The sequence below is a fragment of the Hetaerina americana genome, unplaced genomic scaffold (assembly GCF_022747635.1).
Source record: "Hetaerina americana unplaced genomic scaffold, ioHetAmer1.1.p SCAF_1, whole genome shotgun sequence".
NCBI lineage: Eukaryota > Metazoa > Arthropoda > Insecta > Odonata > Calopterygidae > Hetaerina > Hetaerina americana.
Window position 1 is genome coordinate 13,515,503 of NW_027286069.1, and position 25,054 is coordinate 13,540,556.

Sequence of the window (25,054 nt, forward strand, 5' to 3'; positions counted from 1 at the left end):
GGTAATGGGCCAATTGTGAATGTACTAGATCCTGCGTCCCGGCCAAGCTGCTTGATCTTCTGGCAAGGGAACTCGGGGTGGCTGATATCGCCCACGTGCAAAGGGACTCTAAGAATGCACAAAGCAACCAATTGTTCCCTACTTCTCAAATATTCGAGAAATTCTCGTCGCACAGATCTACCTCATCTTTGAAATTACTTTCAGCGGTTTATATTAACAAAGTTAGCCTTGTAACCGTTAGCATACGGTTTCAACACCAGATAAAATTAAAGGAAGCCTAATTGATTCATTGCAATCGCATGAAATCCTCGAATTGACTGACCCAAATGTTTCCAGATCACAGAAGTATCGCCCAATACGAACATCTTATGGAGTTAACTGTAATGTATTTTAAATTGCAAGACTGCTGTATGTTTGAAATGATTACTACGGATGTAGTAATACAATCGTGATGGTTTCAACATGGCACTGCTCCTAGGTAAGAGAATCTCATAATATCCTCATTAAATTGAGTAAGGTTACAAAGCCACCTCTAATTGCTTTACTAGCGTAGATCCTTTTTGGGATTAATCCCCTATCTGCCGTGCCACTGTAAGTCGCCGTGAGGTCAGGCGGGTGATTTCACTTCTGAGCGCATAAGAATTTCCAAAATATTTATTACAAAAGATGGCATGGGATTCATGGCATAACCACACTGTACTCAACGTGAAGACCACAGCCGTCTATTAACCAAATCTCAAGACCAATATTAAGAAAGTTCAGTAATGTGAACTTGAATTCCCCGGCATTACTTCTTAGTCATTTCCTTTGCCACAGAGTAATATGCGACGGGCAAGTTGACTCACCTCTCACTCATTTCGGTACCCTAGTATGTGAATATTTAAATGCACGTCTCATATACAGGTATATTCAACAGACTTAGGTGAGATGTAGTGGAAGTTTGTTGGAAAATCTGAGGAAAAGTGAAAATTTGTTTCTCATAACATGTCTCATACTCTAATACATTAAAAAGGAGGGCTTCTGATAGTTGAAAGTATTAGTACTAAATGTCTTCTTTATTACTACACAATATTGAAATTCAGGTGATCAAAGATCTAAGTTTCTAGCACTACTTGAGCATTGTAATTATTTTGCTCATCTCTTGCAGCCTTCGATGATGAAAAACCTAAAGATTAAAAGCACTCAGAGATATCAATATTTATTTTCAGCTACTGTTACACAAATTGAGTTAATTATTCCACATACAAATAACTGTACCCGAAGTTTCAACTGGCATAACAAATATCCTTTATATAAACTAACAATGCATAAACACAGATACATTAGATATACATTCCATGAGAATTAAAACCAAGTATTTATTCTACTTACATCTGTGCATCACACAAAGTAACACTTGAAAAATATGGTGAATCCTGTGGAATTTAATCCAAAAATACAGAAGAAAACATCATCCAGAATTTGGAATATCACATGGCCACAGAAAACTAGAATGTTTTCTTTAGCAATAAAAAAAATATTTTCTTCACACCATTGCAGATTAGAATTACTGACAAAATAAAACCAACCTTTTATTATAGGAACTATTACAATCATCTGAGAAAAAATAAACAAGATACTGATGAGAGGTATCATGCAAACACCACATATGCTTCATGTTCTTCGTCAATTTACCTGCAGAGTTAAGAATTAGGTCAAAACTTGGGAAAAAAATATGCAAAGTATCATGACAGTATTCCATTACATCTCATGTACATACTTAAAAAGGTAAAGGAATAGCAGACCATATCACTCTGCTTAATCATTGCAATGGATTTTGATAAATAAAACTTGTAAGAGATGAACAACAAAATTAAAAACATTGTAATCATAACTGCATTGCCATCCCATAACTGTTTTGCGAATAGAGATTTAAGACTAGACATCATTGCATGATGATTTTTCATTATCATTGTAATACACATCAAGTTAATCAGCACCTAAGATATGGAATAATATAATTTTACAAAGAATGAAATAAATGAATACAGAACAAGAAACATTGAACAATAAGGGAGAAAATTTAAAAACAAGGCTGAGTGCCAGGGTACACATCTGGTGACATGTGAAAGAACTGATCAAAAAACTCAGTTAACTTAACTCTGGTTGCAAATTTCATAAAGTACATTATTCAGCCCATACTCAACATTCATTGAATATTGATTTTAAGTATAAATTCAAACATCTGTGACAATATTTCTCATTTAAGCACTCATTCATTCATTCAGCACATATTCATTAGACTATTATGGCGACCATCAGACTAAACAACAAAATCAACAATTAAGGGGGCATCAATGGCAAAACTACACACAATATAAACAATCTATGGCACTGAACCGCAAGAGACGCCATTAATGTTGACCAAAATTAGTTCAGTGATATGAACTGAAATTGGTGGCTATTCTTCATAAGCATTATACACTTATTATTCAGTACTGAAGTTAAATTCTCATAAACTTTAGTATTACAACCCAAGAAAAACAAAAATGATACAGAAAATATGTACTGCCCATTCTTCATTACCGGTACCTCACAGGTAAATGACAAGTCATACACAGCATATGTGGCTAATTTTTACACAGCATTCTCCATGGTTAACTTAAAAATGCTCCAGTGATGATAGAGTACAAATAATGCAAAATACATGAATTCTTAGCATACAATGAAAAAAATAGAATAGTCTTAGGTATGCTTCAAATGACTATACAACTACAGTATAACAGAAAAAGACAATGTATAAAATTCAGGATGAATGTTTCAAGACCACCATCAAATGCTACTCTCAACATATGCGGTAGTTTCCTTTGTGTATTAAGTAAAAATGGAAAGTTTTCCATAAGTCTGGTAAATATTTAAGGTTAAACTCCAATTTAAAATGCAACTTAAATACTAAGCATAACATCCTCCACAAACAGCAGCTGACTTAGATTTTTCCGTTTTATACTAATAAACCAGTTTATAATTGAATGTATGCCTTCAAACATTTCTAACCAGCATTTAAATTATTTTATAAAATATGCACATGAAAATGGTATCAACACACTAGAGTTAATCATGGATGAATGTAGACTATCACTTGTAAATGTCTCTAGAAAAAATATTACCTCCCATGCTTGACTTTCAACAAAGTAATTTACAGGGAAAATGCAAAAAAAGCACAACAATTCACTGCTATCTTTTACATGTCATGCTTACAGTCCACATTCTTTCCTCTGAATTACTTGAGCAGAAAATCCTGGGATTATATACAAGATGCCAAAGTAATTCAAAGAATAATGCAATAAATATATACACACATATTTATTTATTCTGAAAAGGCAGAGGCACCTATTACTTACATATTAACTTTGGGAAACATAAATATTAACTGTGAAAACGAATGGCAGGATAACCAAATTAGTGCCATCATTTTCAAAAGACAAAAAGAGCAAAGATCTTGCTCCAGTATTAATAAGGCACGCAGATAGGTCATACAGATTCTTTAGTCAATGTTATTCTGACAAATACCCATTACTGTAGCAAGACTTAGGTAAAGAGGTTAAACATTTCCAAACCTAGAGGTAAAATGTACAACATAGTAGGATATAATAGCCACTTGAGCCAGTTATACTATAATAATGCAAAAGAGGAAAATAAATAGAGATGAGTACATCTACAACTATCTTGGCAAAGTAAAAATTATTAAAATGATCATAAATTGTTGTACATGAAAATCTTATCACAATTCAACTGTTTCCTTTTTCTTTATTTAAACAAATCAAGAGAGCAAGAGAATCCTTTTATGGTCTCATGAGTTCTCACATCACAGGCGTGCAAATCTAAGTATTAAAGTAAAAAATAATTAGGTTATCAGTTGTTACTTATACATTCATTAATTGCGGCAGAATATTTAGAGATAGCACATCTCTTACCTTTTTGTTCTAAAGAAATTCAAACTTTCTCTTCACACTGCAAAGAGTATGTGCATAAATACTGAAAATGTTGTGCTTTGCGACATATTCACAGAATATAGAACAAAAAGCTCAATATATCTTTTTCTGGGTTCACCCTTGGAGTGTCAATGCAATAAGAAGAACCATCATCGACAATCAAGACGGAAATTCCTAATTTAAGTCTTTAAATCACACTATGAAATCATTTGACACCTCACTCATAGCAGTAACTTTGTGTAAGAACAACAAATGCCTTACACAAAGCAATGAACAACCAAAGTTCTATGTAAATGCATAGAACAGCGTTTGTTTTTATTACAAGTAAGAGATATGTCATGAGAGTAAAAAGTTATACTACCATACACTTGAACACATGAGAATGTTAAAAATATATATATATATAATTCCCACCATGGTGCACATACAGTATGCACTGGACATTATAACGGTTTAGAAATTGCTACCAGCACATACACAAGTGTGGAAACCATATAGTCCTTCAGTCAGAATGAGTTGTTTTTCAGTCTTAAATTAAAAATTATTTTTCCCAGTGAAGTAACAAATTGGCCGTTTTAATTCTGAGTGAAAATGTCTTCCAACCTTATCAAATACCCAATCATCTTCCACTAGAAGGATTGTGTCTGAAATTTAGCATCACTTTTAGACACACATTCATAGTCTCAAAATCTGCCTTGAGCGAAGTGCTGAATGATGAAAGGAAGGTTGGAGTCAAATCCATGCACCATCAGGGTGTCATCATGGAAATAGCTGCATTCCGGGAGATTTTTACTAACAAGAGAGACTATTACCAACCTGCAAAAGTAACGGTGCATGAGTAAATAATTAAATAAGAATATCAGACAATATGAAATAATACTTAACATTAGCTTCATAACAGCGCAGTTTCCTACATTTAAGAACATTTTACTCGGATTACTTTAATTTGCTGCACAGAAAAATTTAAACACTCAACGAAAATAATGAATGAGGGGGAAGCTTCCATACTGAGAGATTGGAGCATTTGTTTAACCAAAAGTTTTAAAATGACAATCATTGCTGTAGGAACATGCAGTGATGTTGGTACCATGCCAGGGACCAATATTCTGTTGCTTAGCATTGTATTTCTGATGAGGGTAAAAAGAAACTTTACACTACCACAATAAAGATTTAACATTTCATGACCATGGTTTCGATACTGTGCATCATCATCAGGTAACATACATCAACATTTATAGTCTGGCTCCAAGAGGGGAGTAAGGTAGGGGGAGTAAGGGAGAGGGGGTAATTTAAGTACAGGAGCAGCAACCTATTAGTGGGCTGGAGGAGGGGGAGGGTATGTATTGGAAGGTTTCTGGCTAAAATTTGTGAAAGTTTATGTTAAATAAATGGCCATTAAATGAAGACCACAATGTAACACTTCACCATTCTTACCTTACAGTCTCCACCTTACTCACCCTACCTGACTCCCCTCTAGGAGCCAGGCTACATAAGTTGAAAAATTTTGATGTATGTTACCTGATGATGATGCACAGTATCAAAACCATGGTCGTGAAATATTAAATCTTTACTGTGGAAGTGTAAAGTTTCTTTTTTTACCCTCATCATGAAGGTATTCCACAAAGCTGAAACTGTTATATTCATTGTATTTCTGCTTCATATTTTCATATTTACCAAACGATTCCAATAAAAAACTTTAATATCTTTAGTTCATGACTGTCAGAGGTACCTCACACAATCTCCCAAATGCTATAGTGACAACATTGGTTGAGTTTTTTTATGCAGTAAAAATTTTCAGAATCATCATTATTAGGCAAGGTAAAATGAATATCACATAAATATTATTGTAACTGGTAGCATAAAAATGACATGTGCTGTTTCATGTCGCCTTATAACACATCCATGAGCATTCTATGACACTGAGGTTAACATGGTTGAACAGCAGAGGAAACATGTCCACCTTCTGATTGACTGATGAGATCTTCTATTAGCTTGAAAATCACAATTTCATTTGTTTATAATTTATTGGTGGGTATACTTTTCATGGTTCACTAAGGTTTTCATGGGTCATTTCAGAACAAAACAGAATCAACAAACTAGACATCATCTTCCCTGTCATAAGTGTCTAGTCTCATAAAGATTATATTACAGCAGAAGACCATATGGGGCAAAGGAAACACTAGGCCACAAGGCTTGCTGACAGGGGTCAACCTTGGTGGTTGCTTGTGTTTACTTTACACAGCAGTATGGTCTGCTTTAAAATTCTAATAACTACAAGATAGGGTAAGGTGTACACTTCGATGGAGGGTATTCTCCACCACTACGAGGTGTTTATTCCCCTACAGGGTCGCACCCAAAAGTGGTAGGACTGATTTTCTCTGGTGCGAACCAAGAGGTGGAGGGGGGTCTGCCTGGCTGGGTAAGGTGGAGGGGGCTCTTAGCAACAGACCAACACCAACCTCAGTTGCCTGCGGGCTGTCGTTGAGTGAGGACAGTGTTTAGTGAAGCAAGTTTTTTGTCCGCGTCGAAAAACAAAATGAATCTGAATTTAGAGCAACGTTATTCCGTGAAGTTTTGTGCGAAACTCGGGAAGACGGCAACTGAGACCCTCGATATGATCAAGCAAGCTTATGGGGACACTACCTTAAGCCGTTCAACAGTATTTGAGTGGCACAAGTTGTTTAAAGAGGGTAGGGAGCTCGTTGAAGACGACCATCGTTCCAACCAACCATCAACCAACTTTATACTAAGTGTGTAGCAGCTCAAGGAGCATACTTTGAAGATTATTAAGTCGATGTAAGTATATCGTCAATAAAATTCTTGTAAAAAAATCAGTCCTACCACTTTTGGGGGCGACCCTGTATTAATCACACATTTTGTCCTCATTTCATTAGTTCTACCCATATTTTTTTCAATGAGAATAGCATTAGATCAAATAAAAAGTTTTTATGATGCAAAAGACTAATATCAAAGAAAGTCTTTATACATGGGCTGGTATGTCACTCCAGAACTATTGAAAATGGTTCTCACTAAGTACAGTATTTATCATAAAATATGAGAAAATAATTATTTTTCCTTCTCCCTTTAAAGTATTTTTTTAAGAGTAAAATTACTATCAATTTGTTGCTACTTGTTGTTGAAGTCTGCTCTGAATGGCTTGACAAACACTTTCCTATTTACTTTCTATGAAGTCAATGAAGAAGTCTTATTTATAATTCATTAAAAATGTAACAACATGTTTTATTTGAATAGAAGCTAAATAATTCCTTACTTGGCTTCAGGCAGCATGAGGGTTTTCTTGTAATTAATAAATGAAGTTTTCAATCTTTCAGCACTTCTATTGTCCGCAAGCACTTCATCGGCCACCAAGACAATTACATCAGCACTACACTTTTCATTGCTAAGCCAATCCAACCAGCCATCCACATTGATTGGGTCCGTGCTCATTTCCTGTAAATAAAAACAAAGTGACAATCACATATAGAAGAAGAAACAAAACTTCAGGATACCCAAAAAAAAAAACTCACAAGCTAAATGTTAAATAATACAAGGGTAAATGTTAAGACTAAACATCGAGAATAGTCCTTGAAATATATTCATTGAACAATGGATTATTTCCATCAATTATTATGACTGATCAAGTTGAGTTTATTTTTCACTAACCATTTTATTAGAAATTCAACTAACTCTTAGTTTTTTCTACTCATTTTTACGGTAAATTTTACTCAAATGTGATAGATTAGAGAACACCAAATACAAGGCATATTCATAAAGTAAGGGCCGTTTGCTTATATTTAAATATTGGCGGTTCAGAACAAAGTTTTACTCCTGCAGCACCATCTATTGAATCATTGAGAAGTTTTAGCAGCATTTGTTTTGTTTCAGAAGTCGTTTGCTTGTCCATGCATGCAAACAACAATGTCCGCGACAATCGTTCATCCTGCCAGCTGTGAAGTGTGTTCTGTTGTACGATTCTTGTATGCAAAAGGATTGTCGGCTGCTGAAATTCATCGGGAGTTATGCTTAGTTTATGGACCTACAGTTATAAGTGAAGGAAAGGTTAGACAATGGTGCCGTGATTTGAAAAATGGACGAACAAGTGTCCATGACAAAGAGCAAAGTGGCAGGCCCAGTATTCTGACCGATGAAATTGTCTCGCAATTGTAACAAAAACTGCGATGTGATCGTCGATTGACGATTAATGGCCTGGCTGAACAATTTCATCAACTTGGACGCACTACTGTCTACAATATTGCCACAGAAAATCTCGGATACCATAAAAATTGTGTGCAAGGTGGGTACCGAAACACTGCTGCCAAAACCAATATGAAAATTCAAGATTTTCATTGGGAACTCTTGGACCACAGTAGTCCTGACCTTGCACCTAGCGACTACTTCCTCTTCTTGCACTTGATACAGTGGCTCAGTGGACGTTTTGAAACCAAAGAGGAACGCAGGAATGGCGTTGTCAATTGGTTCAACTCTCAGGCGGCAAGCTTCTATGCAGATGGGTTAAAGAAGCTGGTGCAGCAATAAGAAAAATGCTCAGAAATGAACAGCGATTACGTAGAGAAGTGAAGTAGGTTTGTAGCAAACTAAAAGTGCCAATAAAATGTGTTTCATATGAGTGTATTTTTTCCAAACGGCCCTTACTTTATGAGCATGCCTCGTATCATGAAGAAATACACTTCAAAAAAATAAAGACTTTAAATTCACTAAAAAGCTTGGAAATCATTTAAAATCAGGTAATTAGCCATTAAGAACATCAAAGACATTTTTAGATTTTGGAGAAAATAAACAATTTCATGATGTGGTGTGGATATATATTTTAAAAGCAAATGTAATAATAAATACCTGCATTATTTCACGAACACAATTTGAAAGGGAAGATCCAGCATTGCGAAATTTTCTGCAAGCTTTTCCATCAACGGGAACTGCATAACCTTTTACTGATCCATCAGCTTCAGCTGCCTCAAGGCACATGTAAATGAGGGCAGCTGCTTCAAAGCTTACAACATACGGATTGATCAAACTAACTTTATCTCGAATATTACCAACACCAAAGATAAAACGCTTCTGAGTGGGCTTCATTTGCTAAAAAAAATTTAGAGAGAGAACATTTAAGAATTAAAAAAAACCTTTTTCTAGCATAGAAGACCTAGTATTAAAAAATTTAACATTAAAGATCTCATTATGACCGAAAGAAAACTGATTATCACTGATATGTTACTGGAATAAAACTTACCTTGATGCTGGCAACCAAGATCTTGCCCATCAATTCCAATATTTTCGAATTTGGTTTAGACATATCTTTAGGGGGTCGGGGATGTTTCGGTTCACCATGTGATTTGTTCTAGAATAATGAGAAGCATATTTTGATAACTCAAATAATACTAATTTATTTATCATTAAATTACTACATCAAAGCTAAAAGTTAAAAACAACACAGGTGAAACAATACCACACACACTGAGAATTTATGACTTGCACATTCTCATCACCCCAGGCTTTGGCATTTCCAGCATCATTTTTAAAGTGGGAGGGGATTATGGGAGGGTGACCACGAATATGGAAATTGAGTTAATAGAAATCCAATGGGATAGGGAAAATGGAACACGGCATCAACAAGATAATGCCACAGCACCATCTATGACACAATAATCACTTATCTCACTTCATTTCACTTGCCTCACACACAACGTTTTGTCCATACAGAACAAGATGTTGCGAGCAAGACATTTCACTTAAAACTATAAGTGGTTACTCCAATTAAAATGTTGTTAACATATCACCACAACGTTGAACCTAAGCCTATAAAATGCATACACAGAGTGGCCACTCAAAGATATCAAATTAATGTAAAATATTAGACAGGTAATAAATAAAATGTATGGGAAAATAGGAATTTTAAGAAGGAAGTATTTCTAACATCAATATGTTAGTAACTATCAGAATCTTAAGAACAAAGTGGGAAGTGTAATAAAGGAAGTCTTTGTCTAGACTACATTTTAGTTTTCAGAAATAATTCATCATCTTTCATCATACTTCAACATAGTGGGTAACCTATTATAACCATATTAATTCATAACAACTGAATTAATTTACCATGCAGATTCATTTGAACAAATCTTCAGCCACAAAAATTATAACCAACTATCAAAAAAGAACACATACTTGGTTGTCTTTCGCAACTGTAGCTACAGCTTCAGATTTTGAAGCTACAATTTCTCCCATCAAGGCATGAGTTTTGAACCAAAGTTTTGTTGGCACAACTTCAGAGTGTTTCCTGAAAATTAGAAACACTTTGGATAATGATACAAAAAAATAACCTTTAATCTTTTGAAACTCAATTCACAAAGAAACATCCAGAACAAACAAATGGCAACATGGGAAAACATCTTCAAAAATTACATAACATTAAGGTTATGGACCTTTACTTAAACGTTAAAAAAATCAGGACTTCCAGCTTTTGCCCTTATCCTAAAAAATGAAATTTTACCTAAGAAATAACCACAATTTATAAAGATCCTGTAATGAGTAACTATGAATGAAATTACTATATGATATTCTCCACGCAAATAGATGCCATTGGACCATATGCCTGTAGTTTATATGGGTGCAGTGAAACAACTCAGCACCAATCACTCCTAAGGCTTATGGGCACAACTTTTCATAACTTTTAACACTCTTCACAAAAGGATAATGCCTACTTGTTCTAATGAATAGCAATATGGTGCAGAAATATTGAAGAAAGTTAAGGTAAGCTTTCAAGTATATATCTCGTGCTCATCCTGAGGAGATACTTGGTCAAAGGACTACCGAGCACTTTGTTTTCTGCTTTGCCACCCACATTGATGTCAATTATTGTCATTATGAGGAGTCCCCCTAAAGGGGGCTTATGTCCTCACATCAATCACAATAAGCAATTAACTCAAAAGGATTAAGTGGCTGACACAAAATCGAATTTTTTAAAGTGAGAATTTATCTTAAGTATGGGTAGAAAGGAATGTAAAAATTAAGGTGGATCAAAAAAAATGAAAATTAGAAATCTTTGAAGATTCCTCCTTAATTTTTTTACCTCATAATATCAGAATTATTCATGGATAATTATAATCCATTAATAATTATAATCCATAAATAATTATAATCCATTAATAATTATAATCCATGAATATAATCCATAATAATTATAATATACTTGATAGTAGGTCTAAGCTGAAAAAATGTATAAATTTAGTAAAATATTTTGAATTATTCCAAAGTATTCATATTTTTACAACAAAGAATGCTTAAAGATTCGCTTCATGCTTTACAGTCATTTATAGCCTTATCTATAAGCATACAAATTTTTGCAATGACAATTTGCCTTCTAACTTCACTCTGGAGGTCACTCTGGTAACTAATAGCAAGATAAAAAGAAAACAGGCAGTCCCTCAATTACATAAACCTTGAATTTTATAAATCTGCACTCATATAAGTATCAACTGTTCAAGAAGATGCCATATTGCTTTAGTAGTTTCCGAAAACCACCACAATAAAATAAAATATGAATATATTTGTTACCAAATACAGTATGTAAATTCAATTAAAACATTACAGCATTCTATTAAGAAGTTAAAAAACAAACACTTTCAGAAACAACTCTCTCTCAAGTTAGTGGGTTCAATGAGATTTTCAACATATGATGACGACAAAGTCCAATAAAAAAAGCATAATCATACCCTTGACCTTGAAGGGAAAGTAGAGAAGATGTAGAGAAACTTTAATTGTATAAACCCTAATATGAGGCACACTTTTTTTTCATTTTGCAACCAATGTCATTCATGCATAAAATCTCTCCCTTCCATCTCTTGGCATTTCTCCCATGCCCCAGGTGTGGACCAGTCATACCCTTCTCTGCTTCTATTTGGGCCTTATAGCACAGTGCAAGATTCAATGGGGTAGAATGTTGTTTGCTTTCCATTCAGCACCTAGCACTCACTCTCTGACACCCTCTCACCAATACATCATGCTGTCTTCATGTGCACAAATTTTTCAGAGACTTTATAGACAGTATATTTGCTCCATGATCAATTGTGCATAGTTCCCAAAAGAGTGTATGTAAATGTTACAGGTTCTTATGGAAAGCGAAAAAAAGTAAATAAAATCAAAGACACTGAAGAAAATAGGAAATCAGACTGTAGGACAAAGGCACAAGATAAGTACTATTAGTAATTGAAGGAAGAACATAGTTGCACACCTTAGGGACAAAGAGCCTTAAGGGAAATATCCACCAGTAATCCCACATTGAGCCACCACTAGCAGAGTGCATATGGTACCAACAACAATTTGATTACGAAGCATCAACATAAAGCCGAAAGTTTACAAAATATTCTACTTCTTCAGCAACTACTGCCGAGGGTAGGAGGCCATTTTACCATTCACATCCCAGCAAGAATAAATCCTAAGTATGAGTGTGTTAAAGGAGATGTGTACAAGTCTGTGACTGAATAGGGGCCCATATTATACACCATTCTGTGAGAGTGGAAGTGTGATATTAACTAGATATTTCCCATGACGTTAGAAATACTATTCTGACAGGACTAGAAATACTATTCAGGCAAGACTAGAAATACTATTCTTATGCACGCTCAAAATCTTGAATTAAAATTAATACATGGCAATTATCAGGGATATTTGTGTGTTTACATATATCAGTAAATAAACACACCTGATTTCTTGAATTTCGCAGCATACTGCGTGAACTTCATCATGATCAGTTATTCACCTTATTTCTTCACCTCCACCATCATAGCTGGACAAATTTACAATTTATTCTAATTTCGACTTACACACATGTAACTTAAGGGTCGCCTGTACACAAGCACCGAAAGTTTTGAGTCTGTGATAAAGACATGGCACAAATTGCAGAGAGCAGTCTAATGCCTCTTTTTCTTGCCAAACAATCATTACATCAGCATTTATTACCATTTAATAATACCATCAAACCAGCAAGAATAATTAAACATACCGGCGGTAAGTCTGCATGGAGATGAGCACTAGTGCAGGGCTCACAGGGGGATGTATTTTTGAATCAGATGAATGGGTGAGAGCATCAAGGGTACTTTTCAGATTATTCACAATAATCTTGGTGAGCTCACACCCAGCCTTTGTCACTCGATTGAATCTCAAAATGGGGAGATAAACAAGGAGCTGCCAAAACGTCATATGCTCTAATGCTGCCTCCCAGATCTGAAATAAAAGTTAAAAAAAAAAAAAACAAACTCTAAGCTTTAGAACAAAGTTTCTCTTATTACTCACATGACATGATGGCATACATAATGATAAATCATAAACTAGCAAAGATATTTAAAAAATATCGCAAATAATTACAAATTAATACCTTGGGTGCTAACAGCATGGTGTCATCACAGTGCTCAACAGTGAACTTATGGGTTTTAATCAGATCCACAGCCTCCAGCACCTGATTACAGTCCTCATTGCTTCCTTTCGGTATGCGAAGTTTCCGTAACTGATCAGCTGCTTCCAAATATTTCATCACAAAATTTGCTTCCATTTGCAATGGTTCAGTATCAGGCACTTTCTTGAAATGTTCATGAAGTTTTTGGAGATCAAACATAACATAGCCAAATACCATCGCTTGTACTGAAAAACAAAGAGTGCACACATCACATACACAAACTTACACCAATGAGCCATTATAAAAAGCTATATACATTTCACTTAATATATCAGAGATGATGATGGCAATCACGTTCAAGCAAGTAGCAGAAAATGGCCCCTATTATAAACCTCAAACCTTTGCTCAGCTAATGAGTTCTGGAAATAAATTTAATTATTTTATTATATCAAAATAAAAAGTAGTACACAGAGTAAAAATTCAAGAAAATCATATTTATCTTCAAAAAATAATTTTAATACCATATATTCTTGAGCATTACTTGACCCTCAGGTAAGGTTCACACTCAAAGTTAGGGTTGATATTGGGAACAATATATACTTGGAAATATCATCAAAATACAATGCTTTCTCCAGCACATTCCAAAAATATTAGAATGGCTATTGACAATATAGGACAGAATAGCAACACATTAACATTTTCAAATTTTACCTAAGGAAAGTGATGTTAATATTTCCAACTGAAATTTGTAAACATAGGTATCATTCATGTAAAATAATTGATCTGATACAGACTTTTATTCATTTGTTTTCAATCTTAATGGTTTTCAAAATAATTATCATATGCTTTATAACCAAACTCGGCTGATATGTCAAAAAATTAAGGGTAGCGCAGCAGGGAACTGTTAAGAGTCTGCAAGATGTCTTTACTCTAAGCGGAATAGAAATATTCAGAGAAGAATAATAACGGCCTCTTTCTTAGAAAGGGTGTTGAATTCTACCCCTGTGGATGAAGTCAGCTTGTATGTACTTAAATTCTAGCAAAAACATCAAAATTCACAATGTAAAATACAGTACAACAATATGCCATCATCATCTAGGCATTATGACTGGCTGTTTAGTTGTAGCGGTCAAATCTTGCCAGGTACAGTGGGGAAAATATCATGTGGAAAACTTTTCATTGCAAAATGTTGAAAGTAAATAAATATTTTCTTCATAAACATATTTTGTGGATTAGCCCTGACCTCTTTCCTTAGAATTAAACTTGCAAAACTCTCCCACAGTAGAAAATGTAAAATTATTACTGATCTCATTACAGAATACCAGTTTTTTCAATAATTTAAGAATTATAACACTTCTATTGGTAGAAAAAGCAGAAGTATTTCAAATCTCATTCTAACTGCAGATTTAGCACCATTAAGAACTTAAATATAATTTTGAACTCTGATAAATTTTTCTATTAGCTTAACATAAATGTATTGCTCTTTCATATGTTATCAAAAGAGTATAACATTACTGAAATCTGTACAGCATTAGGTATTACCCTTTCCTTCTTATACATATACAGTGTATGTTTACTCTGATAAATACTACACTATATTGCATTCCATTCAGAATTGTTTATTCCTTCACTTGGAATGCTGCAATATAGAGATCAGAGAGAATGAAGAGACGCTAACTAGTAAACTTTGTAATGAGGCTACAGCAAGAAATGGAAAACATTATATGGATGGAGAGAGTGAAAAATTAAAAATAGGTGGTGAGTTTTTGAAAGAATAAGTTTTATGAGAGCAATTAGAAAGCATAGAGAGACCAGATTGGGTTTCTATAAAGATAGGACTGTTCTCACGGAAGTATGGAGGAAGTGTTGAGAAGAAGAGAGGTAAACGTGGAAAAAGATATAATTTGATGACAGTTAAAATGATAAAGAGGGATTGCAAAGAATTAAAATGAAGCATCAACAACATGGAAAGAACATTTAAGATGAAACCTGTCCAGAGAACAGATTCACCAGGATGAGGCTTGCATGACTGATCAATTATTTCAAAAAATGAGACCTTTACCTAAGAATTAAAAGCTACAAATGGGTTAATTCTTGGAACTAAATCAAAAACTAGTCTGGACCCACAAGTCAGGTTAAAATAATGAGTAACTATCCCAATGAGCAAAAATATTAACTTGGAGAAATTAGTCATATAATGTATTCCAGGAGATAACATGCTAAAACAATCCATTCTCAATGCCTCCTATTAAACAGCAGTAGGCTTTGTCACATCAAAAAGATTTTAATGCAGAAAATAATACAAGCCGTGAAAATTTTCTACTATTGGACTGAGTGTTTGAATGGAACTTATTACGCATTATCAAGTCCGTAGCCGTCCAAAATACATTTGCTAAACTATTCGAAAAAGCCATGCATATGCAAATAGCATCTTATCTCAAAAAAAACTTCCTACTTTCAAATTCTCAGCATGGATTTAGATCTGAAAGGTCTACCACAACCGCCATATGTCAGGCAATCGACAGCATACTTAATTCATTAGATGCTAAACGCAAAACTCTTGGAATGTTTTTTGAATTGTCAAAGGCTTTTGATAATGTAAACCACAATAGACTACTAATTAAACTCAATAGAATAGGAATTAGAGGAATTCCTTTAAACTGGATGAAGTCCTATATTCACTATCGCACTCAGAAAGTAGTGTTATCAGTTGATGGGTCAAAATATTCATCCCAAGCATACCAAGTTAACAAAGGTGTTCCACAAGGCTCAACCCTTGGGCCACTCCTCTTTCTGATTTACATCAATGACCTACCTAACTGCTTACCAAATAATGATGGAATAATACCAGTGTTGTACGCTGACGACACTAATGTAATAATATCAACACAAACATATCCCAGCCTTGTGGAAAAATCTAAGTCTGTCACACTTGCAATAAACAAGTGGTGTACAGACAACCTTCTAGATTTAAATGTAAATAAAAGTAAAATAGTATACTTTACACGCAATAAGAACATGTCAGATGATCTGCTGGTAAAAATCAATGACCTATCAATTGAGCGTGTGACAGAATGCAAATTTCTAGGTATTTCTCTATGTGCAAATATTTCTTGGGATACTCATGTAAAAGCCCTTCAACACAAGCTCAGTTCAACTTGCTACTTATTAAGACACCTGTATGAAACTACAAGTAAAACTGTACTACTCAATTTGTACTATGGGGAAATTTATTCAAATATAACCTACAGTATAATATTATGGGGATCAGCTGCTATTTCTCAAACCATCTTTAAAATGCAGAAGAAAGCTATTAGAATCATCACCAGGAAACCTCACAATGCTCCATCAAGGCCTATTTTCCGTGAATTAAATTTGCTACCACTCCCATGCATCTACATTATGTTTTTAATTCTATATATAAAAAATAACATCGGCAACTATTCTCTTAACTCTGCCTATCATCATCATTACACCAGAGGCAGGAATGACTTCCATTATGGGAATATAAGAACTAAAGCATTGAAATTAAGACCCAATGAAATGGGCATCAGATTATATAACAAACTACCCAAAAGTATCAAGGATACAAAGGGAACTGCTGCATTCAGGCATAAATTAAAAAGATATCTACAGCGCAATATGTTTTACTCGGTTGATGAATATCTCAACAATATTCCCAAACAGTAAGTTCATACTTTTAGTTTCTAGCAATGGTCATGGTCTGATTCATGTTGGTGATCAATGATTTTTCTGAATTTGATATTTTATGTGCCTGTAACAGCCAATGTTCATGGGTTTGTACCAAACATTTATGTAACTATGAGCATCATTTCTTTTATGTATCTTAACTGAGCCTGTGTCTTTGCTCCTCATTGACGTGCCTTATATCATGTACATACACCACCCACCTGGTATTTTTGTATTGTGATCTCTGGGCAAATAAAAAGTAATAATAATAATAATAAAGTCTCACTGAACACAACACTTGTAGTGCTTGGGGAGAACTACTGATACAATTAAAACTAACCTGGATCCTTGGGCTTGAGATGAACAAGTTTTAATACATCCTTGTGAGACCACGAATGACGCTGCCTGATACGAGTGACTTTCTCTGCTAGTTCCATTGACCCACACTGATCCACATACCACCCTTTGATTGCTCGACGGATGCCAGCACCCCATCCTGAGGAAAGAGGAAAATTCATTTAGGAAACACCTTATAAATGTTCACTCATTAATGCTGATTTGGGAACCCAAAATAACTAGCTTCAGAGGTGATATTATGATGCCTCATTACCCTTGGGGACACCAACTCTATATATGAGGAAAATGCTTATGGCCACTGATAAGTGAGGACAAGAAACCATGATCAGTGGCTGCAGTTTTTTACTTTGGCTTTAGTGAGAAGGGAAAGCCAGAGTATCCCACCTCGGCCTCCCTTAATGCACAGGCTGGAAAGGAAAGGGAGGCCTTGTAAGAGGAGATCTCTACTCCACCCTTGGACACATTTTGAATATGGGACGACAGGTATTAAGTGTCCCTTGCGATACCAGGACACCAAAATTGCCTAAAATTCCACACAAAATGGAAAATATTCTGTTATCTTACACAAAAAGACCACATTCAATGTCTACTTAGTACAGATTTAAGTATCGATAACAATTTTTGCCTGATGTGACTGTCTGTGGCACCATTCAGGCTCGGTGATGGCGGGTCTGACTTTCAACACGTGCCAAGGGCCAATCGCCTGTGAGAGTTTGTTCAGGCTAGATTGTGTTTTTCGTGGACCCCTGTTGAGTGACTCAGCACAAGCACAAAATGCAGCTACAGTTAAACAGTGGTACACCATCAAATGTTGTGTTGGACTGGAAGGTGGGTTTGGTAACAATTTGTATCTTAGTTTACCTATTTTTGTCATGGCAATGACACTTGTGTGTGGGCGTGGATTGTCTTGATGAAAGATGACTTTTTTCCTTGTCAAACAGGGCCTTTTTCTGGTGTACCTTTTGCTGTGGTTGGTCCAGGAGGTTAGCACAGTATTTTCCAGTAATTGTTTGACTAGTGTGAAGATAATCTATCAGCAGAATCCCTTTCACATCCGAGAAAACAAACTGGCCTCACCTCACCTTTCCGGCCGACCGTATTGCCTTTGATTTCTTTGCTGGTGGTGAATCAACATGTTTCCTCTGCTTTGAATGCTGTTTAGTCTCTGGGTTTATAGAAGTGGACAAAAGTTTCATCTGTGGTCACAAACCAGCACAGAAAATCCTGTTGGTTGCTCGCTCTTAAAATGGGACAAACATTGCTTGGAAAATTCTATTCTGATGCGTTTGTGTCCTGTATCAAGAGTCGTGGCACGCATTTAGCAGATTATTCTCATATCCAATTCCGCCATTAAAATGTGATACACCCATTTAGATGACATCCCTAGAGCTTCAGCAATTTCTTGCACTTTCAGTTGGTGATCCCCATTTACCATTTTATTCACTTTTGCAAATATTTCTAGGGTAGTGGCAAATTTTGGCCAATCACTATGTGGATCCATCATCTAAGCTGTCGAAACCAAACAAACCCGTTTGTCCAATTGGCAACAGTTGAATATTAAGGATCATAATCCCCCAAAGTGTCCTGAAAATCTGCATTTATTTCCTTTGCTTTCATACCTTTCTTTACGAAGTATTTCATCGCTGCTTGAATTTCAATTTTTTCCATCTTCACAAATTGCTTAACGGGAACAACAACAGAGAGGTGTCTGCACCAGATATCTCTTCCCAGAGCACTGACACATTATGTGTTTACTCATAAAGAATTAACTATTACTACACGGAAAACTTGGGCTAGCGCTGACATCTGGTGGAGGTTCTGAAAACCTTTTAAACTACCCTTGTTGCTCAATACTTGGAACTCAAAGAAAGTTAAAGTCCATCCTTGAGTAAGGTGGCCTAAAATTACTATGATACCCTAAGAAAGTGCAGCAACTTGGAGAATGGATGCCACCAATAACAGGTTCCTTATAACCTGGAGGTGGAGGCAGGTATGTTAGGAGGACACCACAAGTGGTTTGTTATGTTTGGTACAATAATCTCTTACTTCATTGCAGGCAAGGTAAGCTTACTTAAATTTTGCAGCACTATAGCATAGAGAGCAAAAGGTATACCACTAAATTACCAGCCCATGGAGCTATTCACCAATTTTTATTGATCACTTTTACACTATCATTTAATAAATGTGATAGAACCCCCATGAAAAAAATACTCCAAAGGGACACTAACCCTTTACATTTGGATCTACAGGTGGGGATTACCTGAAAGAGTATAAAGTTCAAATCTTTCAAACACTTTTTTCAAGGATTGAGACTTAGAACTCTATGCCACTCCAGGCATGTGGAAGATAGGAGAATGTTAAAGTACAAGATATAACAATTGAGATCAGATAAAGTGGGCAAAAGCAAATGGAATGACCCAAAGAGGAAGATATAAGTAATTTTTTAAAGTTATAATTAACATTGGCTTTGCAAATACCCTCTGCCAAAAAAGTACAAATATGAAACCTTTAAAATTTCATGTTCATGCAGCAAATAGTCTCTATTCATTAAATGCTGGGTGAGATACTTTTCAATGGAAAAGTTTAGTTATTATCAAACACGGCTGCAGAACAATATCACAGTATATTAAAAATTCAAAATGCTATTTGAAAATATGTACAACAGTATTCTCGTCATCCCTTGTTTAATTTCTTATATTCAATTTTTATCATCATCATCATCATATTTCATCTAACCCTCAAAAATATTCTATTTTCATAAATACAGAAGCTCTAATAATGAATAAATAGTGAGTTTTCAGTTCAGCCACCATGATTTTTAATTATGTATAAAAGAGTTGAAAAATTACCTTTATGGTTTGGAGTAAGATCCGTGGCATATTTAATGAAGAGTAAAATATCTTCAGGAGATTGCAATTCTGCCGCTGCAGAGAAAGCCTCTGATCGAGCAGGTCCCTCTGCACGGCTGCAAGCAGCTAAAACAAATATAGCAGCTGGACGACAAGCCCCTTTGTAGCTTTTAAGTACTTCTTTTGCTAAATGGACCACCCCTGGAGAGGGCCATCCATCTCTTGGTGTTGTCTTGTCCTCATTATTTTTTGATAAACTCTTCTCCTGAAACTGATAAACATTTCAACATGACTAACTTGACACATTAACATATTTCATTATTTTTATGCATTTTTACCATATCATGCAGGCACAGTCTTTTAAAAATGCAGGAGAAGAAAACTTGGGGAGTAGAATAAAAATAAAAGTAGCATTAGATATTAGGGGAGCTATGGTTATTTGAACCATTATTGTTGGGGTGGACATGGATAGGATGTTCAGCGAATGGGGGAAGGATGGAGTAAAATAAACAGAACCGAACAACAAAATTCTCAGTTCCTTAATAATTTCCCCATCCAAGGAGATGAAAAAATTATCTCGAGAGCGGTCAAAGAAAAAAATTATCTTAAAACATGCTTTTCATTTGTCTTAAACATTTGAGTGATTGCATCAGTCAAACAAGCTATGAATTTGAATTATATTTCGAGCAGAAAATGGCTTTTATGTTTTTTAAACGCATTGTCTCCTACTAAACATTGGTAATAAGAAGAAAAAATTAAGATGCATGACATATAAAGTAGTTTGAAAGTCCGTGCAAATCCCAGGAAGATGGCACCACCGGTGCATATCATAGTCATTTGCAGTTAGTAGTAACTCTTACGGACGTGCAGGAAGTTTTAGCCAAATCTGTCCATTAATTTGTGTTTCGCGCTTCTTTGAATCAAGCAAGTCAATTGATATGCAAAATATGGATGAGAGAGAAACCCCATGAACATTATAATGAACCAACGCATCCAATTAGAATGGCTCAAAAAGTGGTCTCATAACTATGGGATTGGCCACAGGACCACACAAATGACATGCATTTTGTGTGAATAGCTGCATAATATTTTGCATCAACACTTGAACATGAGAACACCAGCCGCAAAATGGGTGTCAACCTTGCTTCTAGGTGGCCGAAAATGAAATTGTATGACATTCGAAGGCTGGTTTTCAGTTGTTTCAACAAAATGCACAGGATAAGCAGGCATCATTTTGGCAAATGTGGATGCATGGATACAACACTCCATGCCTGAAATTAATGATCAGTCCAAGCCATCGGTGGCCAGCAGGGAGCAGACACCGAAAATGGTGGACACCTTCTTTCAACTGGGAAGGTTATGGTAACTTTTAAGAGATTCTCTGGTATTAATCTTCATTGAGTACTTAGAAATGTGTCAAACTATTACAAAGCTTAATAGGCACTGTCATTAGACTATGAAAATTAAGTTACAATAAAAACGTCCCATTATTGCCCCAAAAAGAATGTTCTTTTCTTTAAGATAACAACAGCAAGGGACACCAGTTCACACACCCATTAGTTTTGGCTGGAAAATTGACAGAGCTACGATTCCAACCTTCATTCACTCGATTCTTCATATTAAGCTTCATCAGACTACTACCAGCTCTCTAAAATGCAGAAATGATTGATCGGAAAGAAGTTTTATTCAAATAAGGAGGTGACTGCGGAAACAAATACCTATTTTGTGGAATTGGAAAAATCAGTTCACTTTCAAGAGATCAAAGAAACTGGACCATGGTTGGATGAATAATAAAAGCTTTAAAACATGACTATATTGAAAAATAAAAATGGTTTTATCCTGTGCAAGTAATTAGTTTTCATTTTTACACAAATTTTCAAATCTCTCTCATAAAATACATTTAACACAGCCCTAGCAGGTTATATTGAGAATGTCTCTACCATAGGCTTAACAATTCACTGTACTGAATACAACTGATTGATTACTTTAATGACATACTATAAATTTGATCAGATGATGCATCCTTATCTGGCATGTAGCACCACACAATCCATAATTGAGATTAGAGCTACAGCATGATGAAGATCGACAAAAATACGACAACTGCAAAATTAGCAAGCATGGTTAAAAAAATGCACTAGACAAGTGTTAGTCAGAGGGGATATGGGTATATCTCAGGGCATGATAAACTGATCAAATAATACAGGAGTCTAAAAAAAGACACCATGATAGATATATAGAGCTACCAACAATTACCTCCACTTGCATGGAGAAAATGGCAACAGCTTATCTAACTACATATGTTGTAACAATTAAACAAATTGAAAGCTTGACAACACATAATATCAAAATATACCATTCTAGGGTCAGATTTTTAAAAATTTGTTTCTTTAGTGGCTATCAAAATTTTTAAGGAAAGCAATTTCTAGAAACTACAGGACAACGATAAAAAGCCTGTAAACCAGACAAAGTGTCTGTAATTACACAGTCTCGACCATGAAGAAGGAAGAATAAGAAAGCCCTTTCTTACTATTGTGTAATTCTAGGATGAACCAGCAAAAATCTTGGTACCATCAAAAAGAAATTTATTTTCACAAATTTTTGATGAAAAGGATGAAAAATGTTCCACCCGGCGACCAGAAAACTATAATAAATAAGAATTCTTCAAAATCTATGACTAAACATCTGATATGTAGTTTTCCTTGCTGAGGTATGTGAAGCATTTTATGCTATACAACATTTTGAAATTTGCATCAAAATGGAATACATTACCGAAAGCAATGCATTGTTATTGTTTTGCTTCTTCAGAGAGTTTTCTACCATCTCATCTGAAAAAAGTCCCAAGTCCCACGCCTTGAGATAGTTGAATCCAAGATGGTCAACACTAGGGTATCCTTTAGGGTGATTAGCTTTCGAATGGTAGACCCCAGATTCAGTGCCAAGATATAAAAATCTTTGAATGTGCCCAGGGACCACCATGTTGATCCGTAGTTGACTCTTCTGAACGTTAACCTCCTTCCCAGTCGACTCTTTTTTGGCTCCGTCCCCCATTGGAGAAAAGACAGTACACTGTAAAGGTATGAAATTATACATACGAGTCCCTCAGGAATGTATCAATAGAATGCTCTTAGATTAATTGGAAATTGCCAAACTAAAATTCATTACCACTGATCCATTTAATAAACTATTAAATTATTTACATAATATTACAAACAACTTACTATGAGCCACTTTTATTAAAAAGGCAACTTCATGCATTAATGGGAATTTATGTCAACAAACACCGAAGAAAGGTATCTCTGGGAATGACGAACTATTCAAACAATATAGATACTTATGAAAATATCATAATCGGTACATACACAATTACCAACAAAAATACCTCCTCTAGCCCATAGGAAAGGGCAACTGTGTTCGAGTGAGTTAAGGAAGTAATCACGGGAGTCTAAGTAGTAAAGCTCATCTAACTAAATAAGTCTCAAGAAGTGTGCAGAGTAAAAGGCCGACAACATGTAATATTAAAGTATTTCGAAATATACTGACCAAATTTCCAGCTAATTTTGTTTCTTTTGTGATTATCCCAATTTTTCAGGAAATTAATGTCTAATAATTACTCGGTAGTGTCAAAAAGCTGATAAAGTATCAGAACTAGTGGCTGCAACTAAACGTAGTTTCAACCATGAAGAGATAAGAATACGAAAGCTCTTTCTTACTATCGAGGCATGTTCGAATTGGTCAACTGTCTTGAAATAAAAACCTTTTCACAAATTTTAGGTGATGAGGATGAAGGAAATAGCGACCAGAAAACTTAAATAAATATTAATTCTTATTTTCCACAACGCTGAAGCAAATTAATACCGCGCAAGAATATCAAAAGTTAAAATTAAGGTAAATCACGTTGGTAATTGATATTCGAAGTTGACAGAAAAGAAACTTTCACCCTATTGTACATAACAGTTCGTACGTGTGAAAGGCAGATAAAAAAAGTACAAACTTCACTGGAATGGTTAATACCTACGAGTCGTGTGAATTAGGTTTACTGGCTATTCCTCAACGTAACGTGATAGGGTACCTTCCATTCTTTCACTCTAGAAAATAAGTCATCCAGCCATCAAGTACAATAACGATAAGTGATCATTATTCAATTAGAATCGTGCACTGACCAATTTGATAGGTCGTTGTAAGCCGTTAAAAACAAAATTCTAAAAATCCTTAATTGTACCATTAACATGACAGGGACATACTAAACGTCAATTCCATGAAATTGGATGCATCCAAGTGTCAATTGGAATCGGCCATGGATAATACAGCACACCAAATTCAAAAATAAATTTATCAAACTGAAAATATTAACATCTTACATGCTCGAGAAAAATTAACTCTTGTTCTTCCCCACTTGTGTATAGGTTGGCCTGGCATGCGCTTTTCTCTCAGCAAGATTCAACCTGAGATGAGCCAATTGCAGCGAACTCTGACGGCCAATGGCACAACTATACTCATGTTAAACTGCCGCAGTTTCGAATGCAATAATATCCGAATCAGCAACAGAGCTAGCGTAAAACTAAGTTAAAATGGATGTAACGCAATTAAAAGTTTGATATCAGTTCATTTGAACGCAACGCAATTGAATTTTGAGTCTATTAACTACTCTTTAATGTCTTTGACACTGTTAAAATCTGTAAGTTGATTTATTTTACATGAGACGGATTGGAGCGTAGATTAATCTTAAAAATCAGCAATTTAACCTTACTCTGTAATATCTCTTACCCCAAAAATCACACAGCTTG

At 35.2% G+C, this 25,054-nt stretch overlaps 1 protein-coding gene across 1 annotated transcript; it reads right to left on the reverse strand.

Moving 5' to 3' along the window:
* Nucleotides 1-1,205: 1,205 nt before the first annotated feature.
* On the reverse strand, nucleotides 1,206-24,679 carry LOC139688415 (RNA-binding protein Ro60-like). The gene is made up of 11 exons (XM_071585990.1): nucleotides 24,629-24,679; nucleotides 23,040-23,336; nucleotides 20,268-20,538; nucleotides 17,402-17,557; nucleotides 13,354-13,616; nucleotides 12,982-13,202; nucleotides 10,146-10,257; nucleotides 9,217-9,324; nucleotides 8,826-9,065; nucleotides 7,243-7,421; nucleotides 1,206-4,787 (listed from the first exon to the last, which is right to left on the reverse strand). The coding sequence occupies exons 2-11, from the start codon at nucleotides 23,316-23,318 to the stop codon at nucleotides 4,655-4,657; spliced, it is 1,962 nt and encodes a 653-aa protein (XP_071442091.1). The 5' UTR covers nucleotides 23,319-23,336; nucleotides 24,629-24,679; the 3' UTR covers nucleotides 1,206-4,654.
* Between the last annotated feature and the right edge of the window lie 375 nt (nucleotides 24,680-25,054).

Excerpts from the sequence above, each read along its gene's own strand:
- LOC139688415 (XM_071585990.1), bottom strand. The coding sequence starts at position 23,318 with ATGGGGGACGGAGCCAAAAAAGAGTCGACTGGGAAGGAGGTTAACGTT. Across the intron at positions 13,203-13,353 it reads CCATGCTGTTAGCACCCAAG|ATCTGGGAGGCAGCATTAGA; the intron begins GTATTAATTTGT and ends CTTTTATTTCAG. Across the intron at positions 9,066-9,216 it reads TCTTGGTTGCCAGCATCAAG|CAAATGAAGCCCACTCAGAA; the intron begins GTAAGTTTTATT and ends AATTTTTTTTAG.